General features: G+C 38.0%; 3 protein-coding genes across 3 annotated transcripts in view; 2 read left to right on the forward strand and 1 right to left on the reverse strand.

Moving 5' to 3' along the window:
- Positions 1 to 960, forward strand: LOC122404832 (rhodanese domain-containing protein CG4456-like). Its single transcript, XM_043409089.1, has 4 exons — positions 1 to 226; positions 306 to 509; positions 575 to 734; positions 831 to 960. Exons 1-4 carry the CDS (start codon positions 58 to 60, stop codon positions 883 to 885), a joined length of 588 nt encoding a protein of 195 aa, XP_043265024.1. The 5' UTR covers positions 1 to 57; the 3' UTR covers positions 886 to 960.
- Positions 961 to 1,262: 302 nt separating this feature from the next.
- On the reverse strand, positions 1,263 to 3,035 carry LOC122404829 (NKAP family protein CG6066). Its single transcript, XM_043409085.1, has 4 exons — positions 2,860 to 3,035; positions 2,620 to 2,704; positions 1,902 to 2,290; positions 1,263 to 1,453 (listed from the first exon to the last, which is right to left on the reverse strand). The coding sequence occupies exons 1-4, from the start codon at positions 2,943 to 2,945 to the stop codon at positions 1,276 to 1,278; spliced, it is 738 nt and encodes a 245-aa protein (XP_043265020.1). The 5' UTR covers positions 2,946 to 3,035; the 3' UTR covers positions 1,263 to 1,275.
- A 254-nt stretch (positions 3,036 to 3,289) lies between these two features.
- Positions 3,290 to 27,217, forward strand: part of LOC122404789 (serum response factor-like) — a 35,474-nt gene continuing 11,546 nt past the window's right edge. Inside the window, exons 1-4 of the mRNA XM_043409015.1 lie at positions 3,290 to 3,408; positions 3,463 to 4,031; positions 5,476 to 6,107; positions 14,372 to 14,623. Coding sequence (XP_043264950.1) covers positions 3,470 to 4,031; positions 5,476 to 6,107; positions 14,372 to 14,623 — 1,446 coding nt within the window. The 5' untranslated portion in view covers positions 3,290 to 3,408; positions 3,463 to 3,469. The remainder of the gene's footprint in view (positions 3,409 to 3,462; positions 4,032 to 5,475; positions 6,108 to 14,371; positions 14,624 to 27,217) is intronic.

The following is a 27,217-nucleotide window of genomic DNA, read 5'->3' on the forward strand; positions in this document are numbered from 1 at the left end:
TTAAATGTTGAATACTGCACATGCAGCTCACATTTCATAATTGTGTACGGACCAGAAATGTCTATCACTCGTGAACTAATTATGGTTTACAACAAAACACGATTGTTTTGTAAACCTGTCGTTTCTTTTAGATCATTCCGTTGCAATTCACGTATTGTACAAAAAACATTTACGCATGATAAATTGTTTAACAGTACATCACGTAATAGAACATTTGCTATACACGGTAATTTGCACAAACTTGTTAAACATTCAATTGTTTTGACGTATTAAATGTTCATTCTTTAATGATTATCCTATTTTAGACCATTCAACTTTGCATTTCTCAATTCCAATATTTCTTAAAAGTAATTTTAATACCATGTCTGAAGGTGACCAAAAATCTCTGAAAGTTTATTATAAAGATATTTTAGAGGCTCAGAAAGATGATAGTGTACTGATCATTGATGTCAGAGAACAAAGTGAAGTTGATCAAACTGGAAAATTGCCAGGAAGTATTCATATACCAAGTATGTATATTTAAATATTTTATTTTATTAAAATATTATTATTAAATAGTATTATACCATTATAGTGGGTGATGTTACAAGAGTATTGAATCTTTCTGGAAAGGACTTTAAAGATAAATTTGATAAAGAAAAACCGTCAAAGGATACAAGAATTATACTAAGTTGCTATTCTGGTAAAAGAAGTGAAATGGTACAGAAAGAATTACTAATGCATGAATATCAAAAGTATGTGAATTTTCTTGAATGCATGCAATTCCCAATAGATTATTTATACATATATTTTACAATATCTATAATTAAATCAAATAATTTATGTTTCAGTGTACAGAACTATGTTGGAGGATGGTCAGATTGGGAAAGTAATCAAAAGGTGTAGATTTTTTGTACATAATAGTCAACTCTTATCTATTTAGGCATACTTACACGTAAAATATTATTAATCATTGAAAACAACAATTGTTTAAATTGAAATTAATTAATAATACAATAAATTGTATAATTAGAATATTAAGTAGGTTATTACACATTATATGTACATTATCATATTATATTGAGGCCTTTAGATGTAAGCCATGTTTAAGGTCTAACATTTGATGCTTGAAGAAACTAGCTACATTGTTGGCAAAATGTTGGAATATTTTCCTCAAAGAACACAGCTTACTCCCAAAAGTTTCAATTAATATCAACTCTCAGAAACTAATAAGAAATGTCTTATTATCATATTAGATGAAAATGGTCACTTATCTTTTTGTATAAAACAATTATATCATTTGTTCTTTTGCTCCTGTGCTAATTTCTGGTTAACCATTTCTCTAAATTGCCCCAAAATGAGATTCTCTCGTTTTTGTCGTTCTTCTTTACTAAACATGGCTAACGCGCGTTTTTCATCAGCAGAATAAATTTGATTTTCTTTACGAATACGGACAGCTTCCATTCGTCGATGTCTGTAAAAAGAAGAAAATTATATCTTTATATTAAAGTTTGTTACCGTTTGGTAATGTTTTCTAAAAAAATATAAAAGTATTTTCCAGTAACATGTTTGCTGTCAAGAAAAGTTGCTACCAATGTTTAGGGGTCTTGTTGACGAGATGGTAAGAAAAGGACAGGGAGAGAGGAGAGCGAGTGTTTCGCCAGGGTCTGCTGGTGGAATCCTAACAGACCCTGCTTTAAATGCTAGCATATTGGTAGTCATTTGAGGTTTGCATATATACAAACGGAAGATCGGTCGAGTGCTTGCGAGAGGAACGGTCCCTCTGGCGGCGAGTACAGGAAACTATATGGATTCCAAGATGCTATAGGCATTTTTTAAAAATGGCAAAGGAAAAACCTGTTATACAGGTATGGCAGCAAACATGTTATACAATTATGATAAACCAACTTAAAATGTGTTACCTGCTGCCACTCATAACATAGCCAACAGATTCATAGGAAGCAATTTCTTCAGATGTCAAACCAATTTCACCTCTTCTAGGAATACGTTTTCCTTCTGCCACGTATGCAGCCATGGCAGCACCTTCTCCTGGTAAAAGAGCCTTACCAAAGTCTTTAGCAGACAATGTGACATGTGGTTTCTGAACTGGACCTAATATGCTCTCATCGCCACTATCATCTGAACTGGATCCTCTCTTAACTTTTGCTTTGTCATTGGATCCATTCTTTTCTACCCATTCTAATTCTTCAGAATCACTACCAGAACTACTGTCTGACTTTTTCTTCTTTTTCTTGCGCTTTTTCTTTTTTTCCTTTTTGGCTTTCTTCTCCTTTTTTAGTTTTTTACTTTTCTAAAAGAAACATAATAACACAATCCAATTATAAATATTAAACCAACAATGAAAATTACAGTAATAACAATGAATTAAGCAGAATTAGTTGCTTCCAGTATTGAAGTTTAGTAAAGTAAGTGGTGAAAACAGTTTCTGTGTATATTTGATGATCCACATATAGTGAGTAATAAAAAAATTGTTAATAACATTTAATATTAATAAATTTGATGTATTTGCTGTACAAATAATTAAATTAGAACACAAGAATAGATCCAAAGATATCATAGTGTCCAAATACTTTTGTTACTCTCTGTATTATACTCACTATGTTATACTCTTCCACATACCTTCTTCTTCATCTCATGTTTCCTTTTCCTATCTTTCAGTATAATGCTATCCTTATATTTATGAAACTCGTCATCTTCATCGGAACTGCATCAAAACGTTCATTAACAGTTACTACGTATATAGAATTTACGAACAATAACAAAATTTTACCGATGAAAAACAACTGTAATGTATTTTAAATCACCGAGATTAGTTTCAGATAATAAAATTTTACTAAGGAGAAGCATGTAATTTCTTACTCTTCGATTCGTGTTGGCGATTTACCCCAAATTCTGTCAACCCCACATAACCCAATTTGTTCTCTGTCTCGTCTTCGTGCATCCATCGTAAATTTTTTCCTCTTGTTTACAAACAAAATTTATGTCAGTAGGTTCGTTCATACACAGATGAAGTACAGAATAGACCTATCACTTAATGCGACTCCGTGTCACCATAAACAAGATATACAATTAGACGTTACATCCAACGTATTTTTCGGCCCATTTCCCTAGAGCAGTGTGACCAAATTTAGTATAATTGATTGCACTGACGGCGACATTAGTAACGAAGAACTTCCCTAACGCCTAACGGAATGGTAGGAAATTTCTCAGTGAACTTGAAGTTTGAATGGAAAACAAAACATGTTCGAATGTAGTAAAGTGTTTTATCCATTCTGCAGATATTTTGTAAAAAAATAGGTAAAATTCTATTTGCATTTTTCATATTAATAAAAGGGGATATATCGAAATTCATAGAAATAAATCTAATATTAACAGACGGTATCTGCAATAAATTAATTGCAATTTAAGGTTATAATTGAATTGTTATAATATATGAATCTTGTTTAATTGTTGCATTATTAGGATCAATATGAACATTCCCCCTATTCAACAACCAGGGGCAATCGGGGTAGGACAGATGACTCAGTCTGTAAATCCTCAACTTTCTCAAAATCCACAGCAGGCACAGCCACAGCAAGTTCAACAACAACAACAGCAACAACAACAAGCACAAGAAAAGCTTGATAATATTTCTAAAGTTAAATCATTAATTGGTCCTTTAAGAGAATCACTGGCTATAGCTCTTAAAACTGCAGCACATACATTACATCAAAATAGTTTAGTAGATGTTGGATCTCTTAAGGGTAGCGACCAACCTGATCATCGTTTTAATAAAAATATGGAAGAATTTTATTCTATCTGTGATCAAATAGAATTACATTTGAAGACTTCTATAGAGTGTTTATCACAGAATTCCAGTGCTGTACGATATTTACCAGTGTCTGTCATACCAACACGTACTGACACTGTAGGAGTACAAGATGGACCTGCTTTAACCTATCCCCAGTTTTTAATGACTGTCAGAGCACAAGTTGCATATGCTAGAGAAGTTCATGATACATTAATTTCTGCAGCACATACAATAGCATCTGGCGAATAACTTACTTTTATGGGTACTTCTTATAATAAAGATAATAATATGCAATTAGTCTTATTAAATGTGTATGTGACTACATAATGTAAAAAATATATAATTATCATCATTTCATTAAATAATGTAAATTAATAATCGTTTTAGGGTAATATAAGAACCAAGAATATCATTAAAAAATGAATAATTTGTAAAGTAGTTAAGAAATGTTTATATATAAAGTGTAAGAATACATTGAAAAATTTGTATATACAAGTTGTGTTCATCCACTACTAATACTTATACATTTGTATTATCTTAGATATAATAGTTTATTGGACATATTACATCTAGACAAGACTTAAGTTGTATATATGTAAACATATCATTAATATAGATTTCTGGATACATTTTTTATTTCTTTTATTTAGGTTAAATAACAAAACAACATGCAAATTAGTAATTATAGTCAATTTATATGAATTATCAATATTTTAGATGGATAAGTTTGCATATAAGAATAGTAAGTAATATCGAAATATTTACGTGTAAAAGAAAAATATCAAAAAATTTGAATCTCTGTATTCATGACTATGTTGAACTCTGTAAAGTATTCAGATTCATTCTTATACATATGTTCTAACCAATTAGAAATATTAAAATACGATTCATGTGGAGAGTATATGAACGAAATAAATGATTATTTCACCAGGATTAAGAGCAATATCCTGATCGATGCTCCAATGCCAGCATAAACGATACCCTGTTGTAATGAAATTACTCTAAGTATTACAAGGGTTATTTGTACGCGTTGTACCTTATTGTATTGTTTTTAAACATCTTACGATCAGATCACATTCAATGAAATCGCGATACTTCGGATGATTTAAACGTAAACAAAGGTCGATAAAAGCACGAAAGCTCGGACGCGGCAAGAAATAGCGGCTCTATACAGAAAGCCGCTTATCAGCCTTATGTTTTAGTAAGCACGTAGAAATAGGAAGGACATACCGGTAAAAGAGAAGAGGGGGAGGAGAGGCGTGCAGGAAGCGCTACTGTCAGTTGGATTGGTGTTTTGTCGCGGCGCGCCGAGTGATCATTTGAAAAGGAAGGACCACCTCTGTTCACCATATTTGGCAAACTTTCCCTAATATGGTAACGTCTACTTCTAAATATGGCAGCCGGGGACGCCCTCTCGTCGATTCTTGTACCACTCCGCGCGATCTTTCCGCCACGAATTACGGAATATCGGAGTCGCGCAAAACGCGCTTCTCATCGGATCGGGAACCATCGTGAACCCCTTTATTTTTTCGTAAAAAAAATTTTCAAAATCTTCTTCCAGGAAACGCTATTTGGAATGAGTGGACTACATTTTTACCGCGTGCGTGGATGTTGGTGGGGGTAGAAGCTGCGCAGTAACGTACGCAGGCACCGCGTTAGCACGTAGGTCAAGTTACGATACTCAGCGCGCATTCAGTTCGCGGGGAGCGCTCGTGCAGTGCGCGTTGTTGTCCCGTGTTCCTCTAGATGGTTGATCACGTGGGAAACATTGCGCCGACTTTTCGCGATTCCGTGGTGGAGAAGGGCCGAGGGAAAGGGAATAAATGTGTGCGAGTCCGTAATGGACAACCCTAGCGGCGGAAGAGATAGTCGGTACGCAAGTCTTGGGTACAGCATGGGGATGATAGGCAGCGACGCTGGCTCGGAAATGTACGGCCGACCGTCCACCTCCCAGCTTACAACTTCTCAAATAAGCCGCGGTGGCGCCACCATGATGGCCGCAGCGGCTGCTGCAGGCGCACCGAACGCCGGCGTGGGACCTATACAGAGGGGTATCAAGAGGACCACTTCGGACGTATGTTACGATGACAGCAACGCACGGCAGGCGCTTTCGCAACAACAAGGTATGCCAATGTCCGCGGAGTGTGTACCCGACAATCTGGAGGAATCCTTCACGAGTTTGGGTCAACCAAAAAAGTCACCCCCATCGAATGGCAAGAAAACCAAAGGACGGGTCAAGATTAAGATGGAGTACATCGACAATAAGCTCCGAAGGTATACCACCTTCTCCAAAAGGAAAACCGGAATCATGAAGAAGGTTTGTATCGGGCAAACCTGTCGGCCTATTTTCGTATAGATGTAAAGTGTGTTCAACATCAGTACTGATGATCGATCGTCGCGATCGATTCTGTGTGACTGTAAAAAGTGTATCCTTGTCCCCGAATCGTGTTACAGTGTGTACGAATTTATTGCAGGAACTTGCAACCGAATCAAAAAGCCGGTTTCGAAATGTGACAAGTATTAGATTGGTGTGCATGAAACGTCATCTTCCTTTTAACGAAACATCAAAAACATGTAACCTAAAACATGTCCGTGTGATTTGTCTCTTTTTTTTCCAACGATCAGTTACATTTATTATTCCAATTTGATAAAAATCAGATGTTTTGAACCTAAAAAATTCTTCGTGTCGGAACAAATTATTTCACTAAGAACGATTCAAATGTTCAAAACAATAGTAATCAAGGGAATAGAGAGGATCTTGTGACGTATTTTATATTTTAATTAATTATATTTTCGATGCAAGCAAAATGTTGCGAACAATAATGAATAAGGGCTGCTTATGACCACCAAACGGTAACCATTATCCTTCGCGTTTTGCGCGTTCTGCTTTATCCAACCATCGTTTCGATCGTTTTCGTTCATCGCGTAAAATTCATTTTTTATCACAACTTCTGCTTCACAGAAAACGATCTACTTCAAAAATAAATTTTTTTGCATCTCTACCGTAATCAACTGATTAACTCCATTCATTTAAACTTTCGAATGACAAATAAATAACGAATAATAACAATGCCAAGTATTCATTGGAAATTTACATATTCATTTACATTTTGTCAGATTTTACCAAGCGACGAATAATCTTACAATGATCAATATTCGTTCGTGAAGCTATCTCGAGAATTTTGGACGAATAACGTTCAAACGATAAAATTTGTATACAAATTCGATTGTTTACAATTGCCTTTAAACTCAGTTCCCATTAATGCATGACCAGGATCAGTTTTGAAAATCAATGTTACAACACTTTTGCAATCGTTTTTAACAAATGTTAGACAACCGAATACACTCGAGTAAATAATGAATAATAACAGTTGGTTATTGTTTAAGAAATGTGTGATCATCAAATATTATTTTTGAAACAAATATCCAAATATCTCGAACGTTTAAAATCTCGAACTTCACTAGAAAGTATCACAGAGGATCATTGACTATATTTCGATTTTGTTAATTAGTTAGGATTCCTATATATAAGAATTTTCAAATATGCGTGAAAGAACATCAACGCAACAGATGAAAATTAACCGTGAAAACTCATCGGGTACGCGTCCAATTAGAATACGACTTGGACATTGGCACAAGTAGAAATAGCAAGTAATGGACAGACGTACCAGAGAAGCGCTGGGCTTTGTTGGGCAAATTATAATCCGAACACATTTGCCTTGATTATTTCTATAAAGTAATTCCATTATAATTACTTTATAATTATACAATAATTACACTATACTTGTACGGTTTAATAATATGTGATTATGATTAGTGTTGTAAAAGTATGATTTAAACTGACCTTAAAGTTTCGAACCCCCGCAACTTCGAAGCTCGTATATGGCTTGCTTTTACAACACTAATCATACTACGATTACGTGGCAATTATTGTGCAATTACGGTATAATTACATTGTAGAAATAGTCATGATAAATGTAAACAAATCATTTGCTCGACACTGGTTCGACTGCTAATAGTAATCCTTTCGAAAGATGATTCTATAAGACGAACATCAAGAACAACGAAATTACGTTTTCAACTGTGGGGTTAATTATTATTGGATGGTATGATACTGGAAAAGCAATGGTCGCTGATAATTATAGAATTATTGATTTCAGATAAGAATAAGATCCTAACGATAGTCTTATTTTCCTATTAACACAAGTTATAGGTACATTTATATTGCATATGGCGGTTAGTGTTTGTACAGTTGAAAAACGTGGAAAAAAAAGATTAAGAATTACTGTTCTTAAGCTATCGATATAAACATCATGGTTTAATCTTTTAATCTTCGATAATTAGTAAAACGCGTTAACCTTAACAAAATAAGAAAAACGAGCGCCGCCGTCGCGTGGCTACCGATTGCGCGCGCAAACTACTTTTTGGAGCGCGCGATTTATGAGTAACAACTGTTGCGCTCGTTGTGCAGTTGCGCACCTATAATCTATCCGTGTATTTCGGATGAAAATATACCAAGGAAACGCGCGTTTGTACGCTAGTCTTTCATCACTGGAAATTGTTACGAACAGTGAAACTGCGACGATTGTCCAACGATTCTCTCCGTGATTCCATCGAAAGCTTTCGCGTATCTTCGACCCACGAATAGCGGGTGGTGCGAGAGCGCTTACTTGATGGTTCAATGCTTTTCCTCTTCGCCCGATTTTAATCATAGAATATACATAGGTTTGTAGAACAGCCAAAAATAGGGGGTTTTTCCAACGACGGTATTTAAGAAACTACTCTATAGTTTCATCCCCTAATGCAATCTTGAACACTGTTGGGGAAACAAGGAAGGTTTTTTTATACAAATTGTGTATAATTTTTAACGGAAAATCACGTCAGACAATAAAATTAATAAAGTTATTTTTACCACATTTTTTAGACAACGATATAATATTATATTCGTATACTTCCATATCGATTATAGTTGTCAAGGATGTATTTATGACTGAGTCCTGTCATCGATTATAATCGACAGCCGAATTCTACCTTTGAGATTCAGATATGCATTTACTTTAGAATTTGTTTTGTCGCCATAGAATATAACAAAGAAATATTCTTAAAATATAACAATCAGACAATACTATTAGTTGCAGATTTCGTCTATTTTGAAAATAATTTCACAAAATTTGAAAGGTAAAAAAATCGAGAAAAAAAGAAGCTGAGTTCATATAACTTTGTTATTTATAATTATCTTACTGTAATATTAGCTCAAAACTTTTCGCCTGTCTTTGCTATGGTTTCGTTACGTATCCGTTACGTATGATAAGTAAAGTATGCGTTTAAATATGAACGTGAAGGTTGTGCTTTCTATTTTAGGAAATGACCATAGGCTGCATAGAGTATCGTGAAAGTTGCCTTTAAATTTCTTTAAATTGGATATAACGTTCTTCTAAGAATCATTATTTTAATTGCATAATAATCGTTTATATTTTTCGTTTAATGGTTGCTATCAATCATCCTTTTTGTTCATTATAACAATTAAGGTGTGTCGCATCTATCAGAGTCGTTAAATGTTTTTGCTGTTTCTAAGAAACAGTACTTGATGATACAGTTATAACGTTTGGAATAGTTTATGAATTTTTCAAATTAAATTCTTCATTTTTAACGAACGTTTGATTATCGTGTAGGTGATTATTCGATCCAATCTTCGTGGTAGCTAAATCCGTAGAAGAACCTAAAACAAATTGCATCTTTCATACGAATTTAGAAAACCAAAGATAGATTGTTCCCCTTTTCTAAAGACGGGCTTCTATAATTAGCCATGTTTTGACACGAAACTGACAAAATTACTTTACAACGGCATCAGAAAAATGAAAGTTAATGTGAAATTTTAAATAAACAGCAGTGCCCTACGATAAATATAAAATACCAATTTTGTCCGCTGTAAAAGATCTTTAATTATATGTTTATAGTTAAAAATGTAACGTCGATCGCATATTTAATCTTTTTAAATACACACTCTCGTAAATCTAATTACTAAATTGTTGGAATGTTAATTATAACAAACTTTGTAATTAGGTTTCCTTTGCAGATTCGTTCATAGGCCATTTATGTAACATTTTTATGACGTTTTCTTATGTTTATTCATCCTTGTGTCACGAATGCCCTATTGCCTTATCCAGCATGCTCCTCGATAGCTAATTGAATCTCGAAACGCAGATTCTAATTAAATACACTATGTATTTTCATAGAAACGGCGGGTTTATGCCACAAAAAGAACAAATTGAATCCATGGTGTATTTATGAAGCGTTTCAGCAAACCTTGATAATTCTTATGTCATTAAAGTAATGATGCCTCGAACGCAAATGCAAACGTATTTTTTTTTTCTCTGGCGCGCGTTGAATTAATTATTTATAAAAATCGCGCGTTAATGGGTGCGCAGGCGGAAAGTATTTGCATAAATGTGCTCCATAATGTTTTGAATAAATCATGTGTTCCTGATAGGCGTTGAATGTTTAGAGGCTTGACGAGCGTTACTTTCGTTCTTCAAGGACCTGTAAATTTATAGTTCAAGTTAGTTTATTTTTTTAGGTGGATATAAAAAGGTTCGTGCACGTTTAAGAGGGCAAGGTCCATCTTGCAAAAATTTCCAAAGCTAAAAAATGATTCGATAATGTTTCGAGCGTACGGTTCGTGAATTAGAAACAAATACTTTTTTTTATTCGATGTTTAAACATCGCGATTAAAAATTTCAATTCGTATTCCGTACTTGATGATATTCGATAAAGCAATGCTCTCTTCGAAAGCTTCAGCAAAATTTGTTTACGAGATACGTGCCTCTTGGACTTGTGCGTATTTATGCAATCCACAGTGATTCTCGCTTCAAAGTGGCAATTTTTCCACTGGACTTAAGTGATGGAATCACCCCTTCTGCCTTCGCTGTTTAGTTCAGTCATCGCGAGAGATCTAACCCAGTTAACCTCGGTCCAAATTAGTTTAATTACTTTAAGTTAAGTTAGGTTTGATTTTAGCAAAACAGAGTATTTCATCGTTCCACCATGGAATTATTATTTCCATCATTTCGTTATTATTAAACTGCAGATAGTAAAAAATACTTTGTCATCAAATTTTATACACAAAAGTATCGCATCTTTTCTTTAAAGGGTTGAAAACCATCAAACTGATTAAAACTAGGTAAAAAATAACAAATTTTTATTACTGATAAATCGAATGAAGTTTTCCATATTTTCGATTTATTTCGGGATTATTCTGTATAATAGTATAATATATAAATTGTCCTTTTTAAGCCAAAACAATGGTACCTTATGTCTCAAATTCGATGGTACTCAAACGCATAATTCTCGACTGGTTAAGTTGATTATTGTTGCAAATTTTTAACTGGAAAATTTTAGGAAATATTCTTGTAGGATAGTATTAATGGAAACCCGTTTATTTCTCCCTAACAAAGGCGTGTAATCTTTTTCATTTGTTCCGCAAACGCTGTTACCTCCCGAGTGCCTATTTTCAGTTGTAACTTTCACTGTAATGATCGCGCAAGCTGCAAATACTTGTTTCAGCGTTTAAAACGCTATGTTTCTCGTTAATTAGATCACATCGCGAACACGCGTCCCTGATATGGTCATTCTGCTCAACCAAAGACTGTTAAACGGTAGAAAGCGTGCATCATAAATTTCTGCGTTTTGCGTTGGTTCATCTTGGATGTTCCATGAGTCACACGTCTCACAGTTATGATAATATATTCTTACCCGGTTCGGCGCGACTACGCTCAAGACCCGACCAAGTGTCAATGACCTAGTATTTAGTGTTTCTTAAAATAATTAATTGCCACTTTTACTGTTCGCCTGGCGAGAATCAGTTTCCGCGTATCCTCTCTGTAGCTTCACTTTTCGAACATTTTTCACTTTTATGGCCTCCGAGCACAACGTAAATCGTCCATGACGTTATCTCTCGCATCTCCTGTTAATTAAACCCTTTCGATGCAAAGGGTAATTGTAGTCCTCCAGTGCTAAACGCTAACAGTCCACGATGAGTGATTACGTGTACTGGAAAGCTAGGGAGAATCCTGGATGAAATTCAAGATTTGGTGGTCAGAAGTCCTGAAAAATATTATTTTACTGTTGGTCATGATTTCGTGTTGTTTAAACCAATGACCAGTTGCATTACTATCTTCAAAATGCATTTTATTAGCGAGAAGACAGTAGTTATCAGCTGCAAACCAAACTCTGCACAGTGTACAGATTGTGCACCTGAAATTCAACTTCTTGCAAATCAAATTACCTTTTCACACACACAAATATAGTTTTTACATTTACAATATTGCTGATTGATCATTAATCTCTATATAATCCTGAACAAGAACTGAGATGTAAATAATTTTGATTAAAAATTTTAATAGTTAAAGACTGATATTAAAAGGCTCCAACTGTATGTTACATAGAATCCTGGCAGAGCTTGTTCCACTCTTGTAGACCTGTATTGTAATGATAATGATTGGCTTTTCCATTTTTCCAACTACCTTACCGTTTTTCATCCTATTCCCTCTACTATCTTTTCTATTTGAAGTTCTACATTCCTGCTACCGCCTACGTCGTCCTCTTTTCTTCCTTCCATATCCTGTAACTTGTTCTCTAAACTAGCTATTCGTTTCTACAGTTCTACTTTTTCTTCTTCCCACTTCTCTTCTCTTTTACGGAGTCCTTTCATTTCATTTTTCATCTTACATCACCTCGTTCCTAATACACCTGAATTTCTTCTGCGTGCTTTTCATTTTTTCAAGCTTGATCGCTAACCTTTTGCATTTTCTATCCTTCTCATTATTGTATACCCTTTTCCAACGGTTTCTGGATATTTATACTTTATCCTTTTATAAGCTTATTTATACTTGCAACTTTTAATCGTATTTTTGTTTTGTATACTTTTTACTCGTTGTATCTCTTTGACAAACTTTCATTCGTGCTTTAAAGTTTTCAATCTGTTCTAAACTATACTTGTTTGGATTATGTACTGGAAGATTTGATACAGTGGATAAGAAAGGTTAAAAGGATGAGGAAAAAAATAAAAAAAAAAGAATAAAATAAAGAAAATGTGTTGGTACTCGTAACAGCGCAATTTGAACAATTGAATTTGCAGTGAAGCATTCGATAAAGATTAGCAAACCAAAAGTGATTCCTTAGATACTGAGCTGAGACAGGAAAATTCAATGTATGCAGAATATCAAGATAATTAATCAGTTGACTTATGAATTTGTAAGCAAAAAACGAATCAGCTAACGACATTTTTAAAGAATAAATAATCCGATTTGTGATCGCGTGGTGTCATAAGTATGGCATTAAGTAGATATAATTGTGTATTAGTAATTTAATAGAAGACAAGTCTGTGGAATCGTATTTTAATTAAGAACGAATAAAAAATATTATACAGTCAAACGAGTGGTAGCGTTAAAAAAGAATTTAGATAAGCGATAAATAAGGTCAAAAATTTTATGTACAGAATTCGTCATTTTTTCCTGATAAGGATCATAAAAACTCTGTGCCAAAAAAGATAATACGACGCGAACGTTATTGACTATAGATAAGAATGCATTCTTAACAATGTATGAATATATAATAGGCACACCTTTGTAGCCAGTGTAACGCTTAGAAATATTAAAATAGAGTTTGTTCCTATCACACGGAGAAGTATTACGCGAAAGCAACGTGTTTCAAATTGTATAATGTTTACAATAAAACTTGGATTATTCGAACTAATAGGAAGACGAATTTTCAAGGATGACTATTGCTTTGATCACTCACCTTTTTCTCAAATTCTAACAGTTTCGAATCATTCTATTTTAAATGCCAACAATCGTAGACTTTCCATTGTACATGTTCCATGGCTAACATAGAAACTCTCTCCAAAGCTTATTTTCAAGTTCAATTTTATCCTTTTTCCTGACGTATAAAGAAATAAAGATCACATAAATTTTCTTTATAAAATTACATATAGACTTTATGGATCCGTTACGTTTTCATCTTCAGTTTTGTTTTGTTTACGTTTATTATTCTGAGATTAGTAAATAGTAGATAGAGCTAAGAAAGCATGGGCAATTATAGCTCACTAGATAAAAATCGTCCTAGGCTTACTAGGCAAGGATTAAATAAAAATAACATACATATACTTTTAACATCAGTCAATGAATCCTTCCATTCTCTTTAAAAAAATATTAGGGGCCATAAGTCGAAAATTGAGTAGTTCAGTCACCAGTACTGTGCGACACATGGGGAAGACAGGGGTTAATTACCAAAGTGAATCGTGTTGAGTAGATAATTAGGGACCCTGGGTTGCCGACGAAAGGGAGGAACAAGGGGTCCGGACGGCGTGAGAAAACAGCGGAAGTATGACAGAGGGCAGAAGGTTCCGGAACGTTGAACAGAAAAGTGGTTGCTGATCTAAAAGCGTTACATATTAGAGTGAAAGAGTAAAAGTGTGATCTGTAGCTCCACAATTGTCCGTTTTAACGGATTAATAAACCATCGAATCGAAGGAGACAGCCCGCGTTAGGGACACCCCTAATTAATCGTGAACTCTGGTTGCAGGCGTACGAGCTGTCGACGTTGACGGGTACGCAGGTGATGCTGCTGGTGGCCAGCGAGACGGGCCACGTGTACACGTTCGCGACACGGAAGCTACAGCCGATGATAACCAGCGAGGCAGGGAAGGCGTTGATCCAGACCTGCCTGAACAGCCCGGACCCGCCCACCTCCGGCTCATCCGGGGATCAGAGGATGTCCGCGACCGGGTTCGAGGAGACCGAACTGACCTACAACATAGCCGACGACGAGCAGAAAGTAAGGCAACTGGTGTATGGCTCGCCGCACGGTGGCTCGCTGCACGGCGGGTATCCTGGCGGCGGACCAACCGGAGGGCCACCCGGCCATCCGCCACCGCCGCCGCCGCCGCCGGGTTCGCAGCACGCGCCACCCTCGCACGCGCAGCACGCGCACCTGATTGCGCATGCGCACGCGGCCTCGCCGAGCTCGCACCTGGTACCATGCTCCAGTCCGGGTCCCATGCTGGCCGCCGGCCCCTATCAGCAGTCCTGTCCCTCGCCTCTGCCGCCCCATCACGCTGCCTACCATCCTCACATGTCGCACTCGCATCCCCAACGGTAGTACTGCCCCACTCGAACGAGCACCAGCTTATCCTCCGGCTCGTTCCGCGTACCCGATGCGTCAGCGCGTCCTACCGCCTGGTGGCTACCGTGTCGGTACCCATGATCGATCAGGGGGTCGTTCGATGGACGCTCGAGCAACGGGGCACGCGGTCCGGGCGACTAGATATTCAACGTTATACCCGGGAACTCCAGAATCTTGAATTAAGAATTTCTCTCGGGATCGGGTCGAGGTCTCCAAAGCGTCCGGAAGCCTGTGTGAACACGTTTTAGAATCGAATTAACTGGTCCGCACTTCGTTATCCGAGTCATCGTTCTGTTGGTCCAGTTAGTACGTAAACAAGTTTCATTGTCACGAATCCCATAGGGATTCGTCTTCACCAAAATGCATTGCGACTATGTGTTTTAGTTTTTACCGGGGTTTCATGACGCCGGACACTTTCGATACTTGGACCCAACTCTGCCCGAGGATCGGGTTCTCGTACACGCCTAGTAGATGTTGCCCGATAAGAGTCGATTGTTCGCGCTATGGGTACAGATGGGAGATCGAAGGAACTATAACCCGTATTGAGTCAGACATTTCGATCTGACTACGCGAAACTAGGGAAGGCTATAGTGATAGATTTTTTTACACACGTTTGAGCGCCGCGTCAATTAACTTAAATTTTTTAATGCCATCGCTCTAAACGGAACTCCGAGCCATGAATTTGCATTTGCTTAGTCCGTTTCTCTAGCAATCAGAAGTTAATCGCCACTGCTCAAGTTCTTTTTAGCAAATTTGTATCATCGGTAATTTCGTTTTCTCGAAATATATTATAATTCTCTTCGCTATAATATTTGTGGATTCTTCTGCATTCGTTAATGCAAGTAACTCTTGCGGATTATATCCAGCTACATTGAACGCGGAATGCAAAATTCCGCTTCTCGATGAAAATAGTTTGACACATTCGCTGCCAAGTCTGCACGTGCTATGAACGTCCTCTTTTCGAATATTTTAACCCTTTCGGATTTGATGGTAGCTTACAGGATTTTCAGGGACAGAAAATTATCAGTCCTAAAAGAGATCGCGATTCGTATTGCATTTACTCGTGGCATTTAACATTATGGTGTACCAGAAAATATTATGTATTTCAAAACATTCATTTATCCATTTATGAGACTATATAAAAAGTGATTCCAAGAATATATCGTCTCACGAAGTAACGAAGGTTTAGGACGTAATTTCTATTTTAAAAGATGAAATAAAATTCGTGAAACAGAGGGTTAACCGATCTTTCGATCTCCCATCTTTACTGACAGTCGCGTAGGTAGATCGTGCTTATCGGGTATGTCCTCGATTGGTTGTTACAATCGTTAGGTCGAAACGTACTTCTTATGCTTGTATAGACAATCTGAAGACACGAATGTTTCGTAAAAGTGTTGTAGATTCTTGGTGTCTTCGGTGCATAAACGGTTCGACTGGTTTCGTAGTCGCGTTTCACTGGGGGACACGATTGCTCCAGTTATCCAGATCCTAAAGATAGGATCAGAAGTGTAGGACCATTAAATGGTTTTAGACGAGTTTTTTTCGTCGTCCATACACCGAATAGCTAGGAATACTGTTCCTGAATGAAATTTAGATTTAGGTGTACAAATAAGCGATCCACTATTTTGTATCAGATTCGTTGTTCGTTGTCAAAACATACCGATATAATTTGAAGTAATTTCTATCGTTGATCAACACCTTTCATTTTCGAATCAAATTATAGATGCTCGATAAAAAAATTGGTCTTTACTTGCAATCAAATCGTTCAGTCATTGTTTCATTTCCTCGACATTTAAAAACCATTTATCACGCAAGGCGTGTCGGATCGATCGAAACGAGCGATTGCCTGAAAGATCGATGCATATCTTTTGGCCAATCTCGCGACCAGAGGTCTTATATCGTCGTGTACCAATCGATTGACGAGGAAATGTCGCGAATGGTTTGGCTCTAATTTCAAAGAAACTTTCTAGGCTCGTAGAACAGCCGAAAATAGTAAACACATATTTTTTCTAGTTGCCATAATTCAATAAAAAATACAATGTTTCGCCATTATGTATCTCGCTTAACCAGTCAGCTGTGTCGACCCTCTTTTCGTTTTGACCTCCAAAGATTCTAAACATATCGAAATTTACGAATATATTTTAGTTTTCGCTAAAATTACAATTTATGCAGCAAGTGGTAACTAGATTTTACGCATGACGGATATAGTCGTCGAACATAGTTGACTGGTTACTGACAAAAGGTACCAACTATGTCGAATTGAAATTACTCCGCCAATCATACGAAAAACTAGTGGACTACTTATGTACACCTAATAGCGTAATCTATCGACGAATAAGATCACAAACTGTGAAAAGGCAGTTTCTTTAGCGTCGCGAACATCGTTCAGGGACATTCTTTGTAGCTTCTTGCAACACGTTTCCACGATTCAGCGAATCGTTTCGTCAGTTTGGGTCATCGTCGAAGGACTCGTTGAACAGACGCGCAAGCGTCGGTGCTATTCCGTCCAAGACGCTAGGCGTCGGATAGTTTAAACGCGTCGGAGCTGCCCGTTGGTTTTCCAAGTCGCGGCGTTTCGGAGGACGGACACTCGCGTTACGGGGAATTATAATCGTCGAGTGTCTCGTTATCGCGAACGTGGTCGTTCGATGGACGTAAAAATCGTGTGTAGCGCAGGCTGAATATAGAATCAGCGCGACAGGAGGAAGTTCTGGACGACATCCGACTTTCTTTTCCGGACGGTGGATATCGAAATTCTCGATGAGACGCATCGCATCCGGTGTCGATAAAAGTACGGTTATTTTCTTTTCGTGCACGCTGACAGAAGAACAAATCGCGCGAGCAACGTTTGCTAAAGCGGTTGGATTAGCATGCTGGATGCATCTCCCGTTAACGCTTAATTCGAAGCTTTCTTGAAATTCAATTAGCTATCATCGACGCCTTTCGTTCGAAGCGTCCTTTTAACCCTTTGTCGGACAATGTTCAATTTCCCTGCAAACTCGACTCGTACTATTTTACGATTTTTTTTTATTGGTGTCTAAATCGTGGTCACTTTAATCACTTTAATTAAGTCCAAAGAGCTCTTAAGCTCGAAGATTGAAATAATTTACTTATGATAGAAATTTTAACAATTTTAAAACTGTGAGCCATCGAGATCGTTCCTGTCGTTTCTAAGAAGCGACGAATTGCCGGGAAAATTATTTATTTATTATAAGCATCAAAGCCCAAGTGTTCTTTTAACGTTAAGTATTTATTAGATTTTATTCAACGTACTGTACGATTGATCAAAGTATTAAGAAAAATATTTTCCAATGGCGATAAAATTCACGTTAAACGGCTGAATGTTCCAGGTTAACGATCAAAGTAATTTGCCTAAATTTTCGGGGAAACATGTCGCGAAGTATTCCCGCGTGCAGGACACTTTTCCACGCGTTTAACGCACGTATTCGTTGGACGCTCATGGGCGTTCGCCGCACGGGGCGCGAAGACAGATCGATCGACGGCACGGCGAGCGATTTTGTAGAACGCCGATCGCAAGGAAAGGGTTAAATTAATTACAAAGTGAAATCGCGTGGACAAGAAATCGCACTGCAGCCGTACAACGATCGGGACGATGTTTCGATGGTGATCGAAAAGAGACCAGGCAATTAACTTTTCTTTCGACGCTATTGCGCGAGTAGGGTCCATGGACACCTGTCATCCTTAGGATGGGGTCGACGGTACTTAACATAGCAGGTTTCGGTACTTAATACTCGTACAAAGTCATTCGTGTTCCACAAAGCTCGTTACGGATACATGATAGGCTCAGACGGTGGCTTCGGGTGTCTGTCTAAATTGGGGATAATAAAAGTCATTCGAAGTTTCGCATTTTCTCCAAGATTCGTGTCTTCGAAGCATCCTCGAAACATTGTGCTGAAATCAGAAACATTATCAATGTTACAAAACCTTAAATTTAATTCAAGTACGTAGTAGCTTTACTAGAATATCGTGCAACCATGGACATAAGTGTTACTTCGGCAAAATCAATTATTTATACTCGAAAATATATAAATAAACACACGTACAAAGTTTTAAATTGACACGCCCGTTAGTTTCCTAAAAAAAGAAACGAGACAGACACCTTCGTCAACATTGGCGATCGATAATTTTTGGGATGATGAAAATTGATTGGAGACACGAAAAAACGTTACAGCCATCAGTTTCCAACGTATAAATCTAGTCCTGTCGACGCGTACTATAACGTGGGTATACGAGGTTTGCGTTCGCTGTTCTGATTCGTAGGTAGACACAAAAACGATCGATTAGTTTCTCGAGAAAAATCGTCACTGTTAACGATCTTTGTTACACGGAATCTTAAACGAGACGATGTAGTTCTGTCGATGCGTTGAAAAGGTGCAGGCTTCTTCTGTTCGAGAGGTGTAAATAGAATCGCAGAGAGAAAGCGCTAGGTTCTAATAGAAAACCAATTGTTCAGAATATCGTATGTACGTCTTCGTCATGATGTACCGACGTCGTAAACTTTATTACTTCGATTGTTTTGCAACTTAACGAAAGGACTTGAGAAACCTGGACGCTAGAAAGGCTTTAGCTGACATCGTTGTTGTTTGCAAAGTGTTCATAAATGCATCGAATTCTATATCAGAAAAGTGGATGATAGATCGGTGTTGGGAGTACGAGAAAATTGTACGATCCGAGGGAAACGAAAGGCGAAGTTTCAGGAGGAATGGCTGGATCTGTGCGTTAATGGAAGTCCAAAGACTTTTTCTACGTTATCGTACGAATCACGTGGCAAAGTGCCCGTTCGAGTCTCGTTTGTTTGCAAAATGAATCGCGTCGCGGGGCACGCATCGACGCGAGAACTCTGCTCGTTGAAACGAAACAGAGGTGGGGCAGTTCTAAATCGTAACTTAGGGTAGTGACTCATGTGATGAATTACTCGAGGAGCCGTGTATTTTATATTCGTACACGTGTCTCGATTTTTCTTGTTTACTCGAATCGTATTTATGATACCTTACGGCGATGGAATCTTTCTTATTTATTTAAAGACCTGTATATACGTTGTAAGTTGATCGATCGACGCCGTGCAACGATACTTAAAGGGAACCGAGTCGAACCAAATCCGAGGATCGCTATTTTAGGCAAAACGATAACGTTAAACTATATAAAGTAGAGTGATTCAAATTACGCGCTTAAAATAGTTGGACGAACACCAAAAGCTTCGGAAGCCCTAACGCGATATCGAAGTCAGATATTCGCTAAAAATGTTGCTACATCGAATACTGTAATATACAATGACTCATAGATTCGTTGAGACAAGGCTATTCGTTCATGCTACACACTCTTCAAAGTAGTTAGAGTCCGTTGAAACTTCAACGCGAAAAACAATATTAATTCCATATAATATTGTTGCATTAACATGTTTTCAAAACAGCTCTGAAAATAATTATCAGTTGACGAAATTAGAGTCTAAATTTCAGGTCTGAAAGAGCTAAATGCCATGTAGTGTTTGCTTACTTGATCCTTTAATTGTTTTGAACAGTTGTGTACAGCTACACTGGGGCAAAAAGATAGCACAGTACAATTGGTAACAGTTATTATTGGTAATTTATCCGAACGAATCTGTGTGCCTCTGTATATGAACATGAATAGCGGGGATCGAAACAATCATGGAACTTTTAAGTAGCTTGTCTCGTTATAAATTTTGATAAGAACAGAAACAAATACATATTTCACTTATCATGCTAAACAAATTTATTCATACACTTTTGTATCATGAAGTTTATTATTTATTATATGGTACTTACGTACTCATGGCATGGTAGTTTTATGTATTTTATTAATCGTTGGAACTTTTATTACAAAAGTTTTTAAATGTCTGTTGGACATTTAAAATTGACTGTCTGTCAAGGACAGATATACTCTTTTAACCATTTCTCTGTCGTGATTCCACCTGTGCAACGATGTAGCTCGAAAATAAAGCGAAACCATGACTAAAAGTAATGTAGTGAAGTAAATCAAAATTAAAGAACACGTTCCACTCGTCGAACCGGTTACTAAAAAAGAAAATACTCGATAGAAATGTGGTTAAACAAGGAATATAAGTTCTAATAAAATTAAAAAAAGAAATGAACTCTTTCGATCCCCGATGAATAGCGTTTTTTCGTCTCTAACTATTCTGAGCAGCGTGTAACATTCCACCTGAAAAAAGAACGAGTATATTTAACCCATTATGTGCCAGTATATTCGTAGGACGTTCAGAAACAAAATTTGTATTGGCAATTTGTTTGACGTCAAATATAAATTTTGAGGACAGAAGAATTATTTGGTATTTAGTGGGTTAACGTACGATTGGCTCGCGATTTGGTTCGGTCCCGATTTCAGGCCCACTCGATTGTATTTTATTGTAACGATCGTACCTCGTCCGTGGGATTCGCCAGGCCGGAATCAAGGAAAAATCGAAGCATCCGTGCGTTTTCCCTTTTCCCTCCCGTCAGTTGATCCTTATTCGAGGCATCCTTTTTAATACTCATGTCGTTCAGGTCGAGGCGTTCCGCCTTTCCCTGTGGCACAAAAAAACCCGACGAAGAAACGAGAAATCGTAGTACGTGGGTGCGAGTCCGAGCCAGTAGACCCGGCGGTGCACGCTTGGCATTGTTGCGCATTGAAACATATATTTATATATTGTTGTGCATCGTACATTGTTCCGTAATGTGTTTGTACTGAAAGTGGCATGTGTAGTATTTGTTTGTTTTTTTTTTTCTCTTTCGTAGATTAAGTAGCTAGTATTTAAAATACCTTTTTAATTTAATTCCCAGGACCCCAATTACCGCATTCCACCATTTCCTTCTCCGCCATTTCCCCATCGACCAACCGAAGTTATCCGCAAGTAGAGAAATCAGCCTCGGTACCCATCATCGCATTATGCATGCTTACGTGTGTGTGTATGTGTTGTGTGTTGTTTATTATTTTATTTTTTTTTTTTTTTTTTTTTTTTTTTTACCGCTTAACATTGAAACAAAAAACAAAAAAAGAAACAGGTAGATAGATAGAATAAATAGATAGCCGTTAACGCGAAGACGAAGAAAAATGAAACAGAGACGAAACGAGCATTACGCGCGGTCGTAAAAAAAAAAAAATAAGGGGAGGATCGAACTTGAATGGAAAATAACAACGAAAATGTAATCTTGTTTCTCCCATCGACGCACAAAGTACAAATAATATATATTAATTAACGATTATAATCCTAAACGGTAATCACGAATGTACGGCTGGCGTGCCTAGTATGTATCACATGTGTAAATAGTGTACTGTAAAATACTGTGATAATATTTATATTACACGTACGTATATATATTATCTTTATTAATGATACGGTCCCGCACGACTGTGCTTTTGTCATCGTTTACACTTAGCCGATATTACCGAACGCGACAACACTGTTTGGTACCAGGTGCCAGTTGTTCACGACCAGGTAGGTATTATAAAACCCACCTGTTGTGCAGTGAAGATACCGTTCTGATTCTCTTTCATTTTTTTTTCTTCGTTTTGTTTCCTCCTCTCCGTATGTAATTCGTGATCCCCGACGCGCACGACCTTTTGCTGCGTACGAACGACGGGGGTGGCGAACCCGCGGCACGCGAGATGAATTCGATCGAGGTGTCGAACTCGGAATAAAACGATGTTCGAAATCGAAAAGCTACGACGATCTTTGAAAAATAAATAGAAATTAAAAATACTTTTTAACGAAATGCACGACCTCCTCTTACATCGAACTCAGAGAAACGAAAGCGAGTGATATTCGGAGTGTCTCGAGAAACGCGACGCCCTTTTTCGATATCGATTCCACGTATCAAAATCAGAAAGATAGTTTTCTTCGTACTCGCGTGTTCAACAATTTTTTGGCCCTCGGTCTTGAAAAAGTTCGCCATCCCTGGCACATACGACGGTCAGAAATGCAGAAACGGAAAGGTAGGAATTCGCGCGATTGGCCAACAGTTTCGCGCGAAACGTTAAATTAGTTGCGTCGAGAAGAATAATGAAACCGTGCTCCTTCGACGAAGGTATTAACCGTCGGTCGACTGGTTCGGGTAGTTAGCGCGGTATCGAAAAAGAAACGTGGAATTTTAAGGAATTTTTCCCCGCTAACGATGTTGGATTTCGTTTCGAAGCTTTTACTTTTCGTTCGTTGCGCGATTAGTCCAAACGAAAAACTTGTTATCCCGCGCGGTTTGGGAACCGTTTCGTTGTTGTATATATAGATAATGTGTAGACGCCGAGACGCGTCGGAACTTCTGTTTTTTCAAAGAAACTCTTTTTACCCGGGAGGCCGATGGAACTCGACCCAGAATTCTACATTTGTAATTGACGCGTAGAATGATCAAACTAGAAATATAATTTTCTCGATGGTGCAACGACCGTTCCCCGATACGATAAGCAATTACAACGAAACAATAATATTTAAGGAGTCGGATGCTTAAATAATAATATCGTTAAAGCTGCGACTCGCTATTGTAAACGACGAATCCGCTCGAAAAATAAGACACCGATCCAACAGCCATTCCACTGTGCCATTCATCTTTTCAGCGTGACTCGCAAGGTAGGTCTGCTTTCTCGATTAGCGCACAGTAGCTTGTATCCGCAATTTGTATATTTGAAAATTATGCTCGAGCGAATTTCCTTCGGACAGCTTGAAAAAATACTCGAATGTAGCTGAGAATACAGTCGATCCTCTAGAAATAGAATATTTTGTTAATAAAAAGCAAGATTTTTTTTCTTTTGGTGTTTTGCATCAATAGGTAAATTGTAAAGGAAGCTGTGTCCCTTATTTGGTGAATAGGAGCAATCGTTTCGGGGATCAAATTGCAAATGTGTGTAAAATAAATCTATTCTCTTTGAGTTCCATAGATAGTTTAGACAAGTTCATTATCTTTGAAAAAACTTAATCTTGCCTAAGATGAATTTCGATATGAACAACGAATGTACTTATGCTGCATATATTTATAATTTGATAACTGTAAAGTGTCGAGATATTTGAATGCAAAATCTCAATCTTCTCCGTCGCACCATCTTTCGATCGAAAACATGCAAACAAACGTCTCTGAAATTAAAATTAAGATTAAAATCAGACCGGGTTGCATGAACAATCCCACCTACGCGACAAAAGAAACTAAAATAGTATGGCAAGGTTCGAGCAGCCTTTGAATCATGGCGCCCCCGTCAACGGGCGAACACGTACGCCCCCTATCGGATCGGTAATACGCTTCGAACCTCCCTTTTTCTCCGTCTGTTGCGGTTTCGTTCTTTCTTACGGGGGATCGGTTGCGGCGGGGGTTCCGTGCCATGATTTACGATCTAACGACTTAACGATTATGATGCATTTCACCGAGGAGGCACCCTGGTGGATCGCGGACGAGGAAACGACGAGGACAACGGTAGCGAGATGCCTGACGGCGCGATAGAGAGAACGCCAGCGGCTGTTGAGGTTAGGAGGGAGGTAGGGGACTGTAAGGGAAGGGAAAGAGAAAGAAGGCGGGGAGAGAGCTAGAGAGAGAGAAGGTATGGAAGGTGGAAGCAGAATACCATATACGGTCACCTTTGTCAAAGCCTGGTTGTCGCCATATACAGGCAATGTTCGCGATGGCAGATACTTATATAGAGTCCAACTTAAGAATCAGGAATGCCGGTTTTTGTCGCGCCTTCTATACACACCCGTGGTAATGGGGGGTACAAATGCGACTCGGAAGTGATTGTCGACAACGCCTGCCGTTGGCGGACAAGGGCCGCTTTCGCAGCCCTCCGTGCTTTCGGAAATCCTTTACGAACCGCGGCGAGCACCGGCGATCGTGTACGCAGTCGCGAGCTTGCGACGTGGAAACGATCCGAGCTTCGCGGAAGCACCGGTTTCCTTTTTGCTTTTCTCTCGCTCCCCGACCCGCCGAGTCCAACGACACTTCGTCTTCTTTTCCCCTCGATGGACGCGCGTCGAAGTATCGGTTTTGGATACCCGTGTGGCCGGTGTACTGTAAATTCGTAAGTGCCATTGAACTCGCATAGTCTTAACGGTCGACTCGGTTTCGACTGTCCGAGTGGCGAAACCGTTTCGCGATTACAACGCGCTCGGAACGTTCGGAAGCTCCGTTCACGGTGCCGCGAATAATTATAAACCCCATATCAAATTTAATTACTTATCATTTAACGATACATTTTACTTTGTATTTTGTAACTTATTTAGAGATTTATTTGAGGTATCTCCTGAGTTAGGTTAGGTTTTTAAATTTCGCGATATCGTTAGTTTCCCCTCGAGATAACTCTACTCTGAACTCTTGAAACCGCTTCTTTGTTGAGGAAAATGGCGGCTTCTATGTCATCCTCTATCAACGTTGTAGAAGGCTACAAATTGTTAACCAGAAGCAATCGAGACAATTTTATTTTAAAAATTCTTTCTGAAGAAAGTCTAAATCATGATTAACACACCACCCTCGAAACATTACATAAGGATAGTTATTTAGTTTGTATATTTTGAGTTAGTCTATCTAACTGGCCAGACTTAAATTGTCCAATATTGTGGTCAAATTAATTTTAGATTTTGAAATTCTAGCTCTCCGTATTAAAGGGCACTTCGTTTTGCTTTTCTTTCGCCGTGATTAACGATGCGCGAAGGTATTGGTTTTGAGTTCACTGTTAGCGACCGTCGTAAAAGAATAAGTTGAAGATAGGAATTGAACTTGTAACTGGATACTCTTACTCGCAGACTCGGTTTGGACTGTCTAATTCTGCGATGAAACTATTTTTGGACTTATAAAACTGTCCGGTAGCTTCGTGTTCTTGGACTCCAGTTTTTGGTACCGAAGGATGTTACATTTCCCCTTTCTTTCGCCTAGTTAATGGACGTGCAATATTAATTTTACGGTCACTGGTAGCAAATAGTTACAAAAGCATTCGTTGCTGATATTCTGAAATATTGCAAACGCGATCGAACTTGGAATACGATCTATCAAAATATTCGAAAAACTCTTTGGAATTGGACTAGCTTAACGTTATGAATATTCTTTTGAGGGAAAGTTTTTCTCCTTCTTTGTTGATATTTATGTATAAGGTAAAGAACAACTCGACAACATCGAAACCAAAGACACATATATTAATGATATAACGGTCAACGTGTGCACATACTGATTGTGACTGATAACATTACTCCATCCGGAAACATTTAACGTTTCATCAAATTATTTATATTTCTGCAGCTTGGAAGAACCTCCGGAATCCTTGAACCTCGTGAATAGATATTCGTTGGACGATGATATAAAATCTACGATACAAGATCATGGTGGCGATATTTCAGCGAAAACTTGTTCGAATTGACCTTTTAATAATTATATCAATAGCTCAGATAAGAAAGCTTGCAATTTCTCTGTACGAGATACAGTGGTAAGTTGAAGACGTTGAGTCGAATAATTTATTTTAATCCAACAACTGCCAAAGCACTAAAAAAATAAAGGTGATATTTTCAGGCATAATAATAATATTTATATTATCCATCTACGACCCCCTTGGATCACGGCTTAAGAATCATTACTGGTAACACATAAATACAAGGTACCAAACAAATATTTTAAATCAACATAACGATATATAAAAAAGAAAGATGAAATCTGATGAAAAATTAACGACAAAATGTTCTATTTTACAAGCAAAAATTGATGGTCGCAACTTTCGTAAGGAAAAAAAATGGAAGTCGATGCCCGGCTATGGTTTCGTAGAAAACAGCTTGTAACGCTTTATATGGCCCAGCCTGTATATCGCCATCGTGGTTTCGCGTTACAGACTGTACCTCTGGCATGAAATTGATCTTTGGTAACGAGGATCGGTCGGATCGTCGTCCCGCGTCTGGAGTAGCCGCACGATCCATCGAAAGACGAGCGGCTTCCTAATCTTCGGTAGCGGTCTCTCGCGACGCGATTTGCTTTCTCTCGATGCAAACGCGATCCGGGCGCTCGACGACATATGTACGCGTCCTAACGAGGGAGTCGAAATGCATGTATAACGCATAGGTTTCCGCGACGGTTCACCGTTGATATAAAAAAACAAAAAAAAAAAGTATCCGGTGGTGGCGGTAGTACCGGGGGAGAGAAAGTCACCCGGGGAAACATAGTCCTGCGTAAATTTGTGTGAATCTCCCGTGGAAGCGCGGTGTACGAGTTCAGGCCGCGCGGATGGCCATATATGGTGCGCGAACAAGCTTCGCGCATC

Source organism: Colletes gigas, unplaced genomic scaffold (assembly GCF_013123115.1).
Source record: "Colletes gigas isolate AHSC1104 unplaced genomic scaffold, ASM1312311v1 Colletes_gigas_Sc00003, whole genome shotgun sequence".
Classification (NCBI taxonomy): Eukaryota; Metazoa; Arthropoda; class Insecta; order Hymenoptera; family Colletidae; genus Colletes; species Colletes gigas.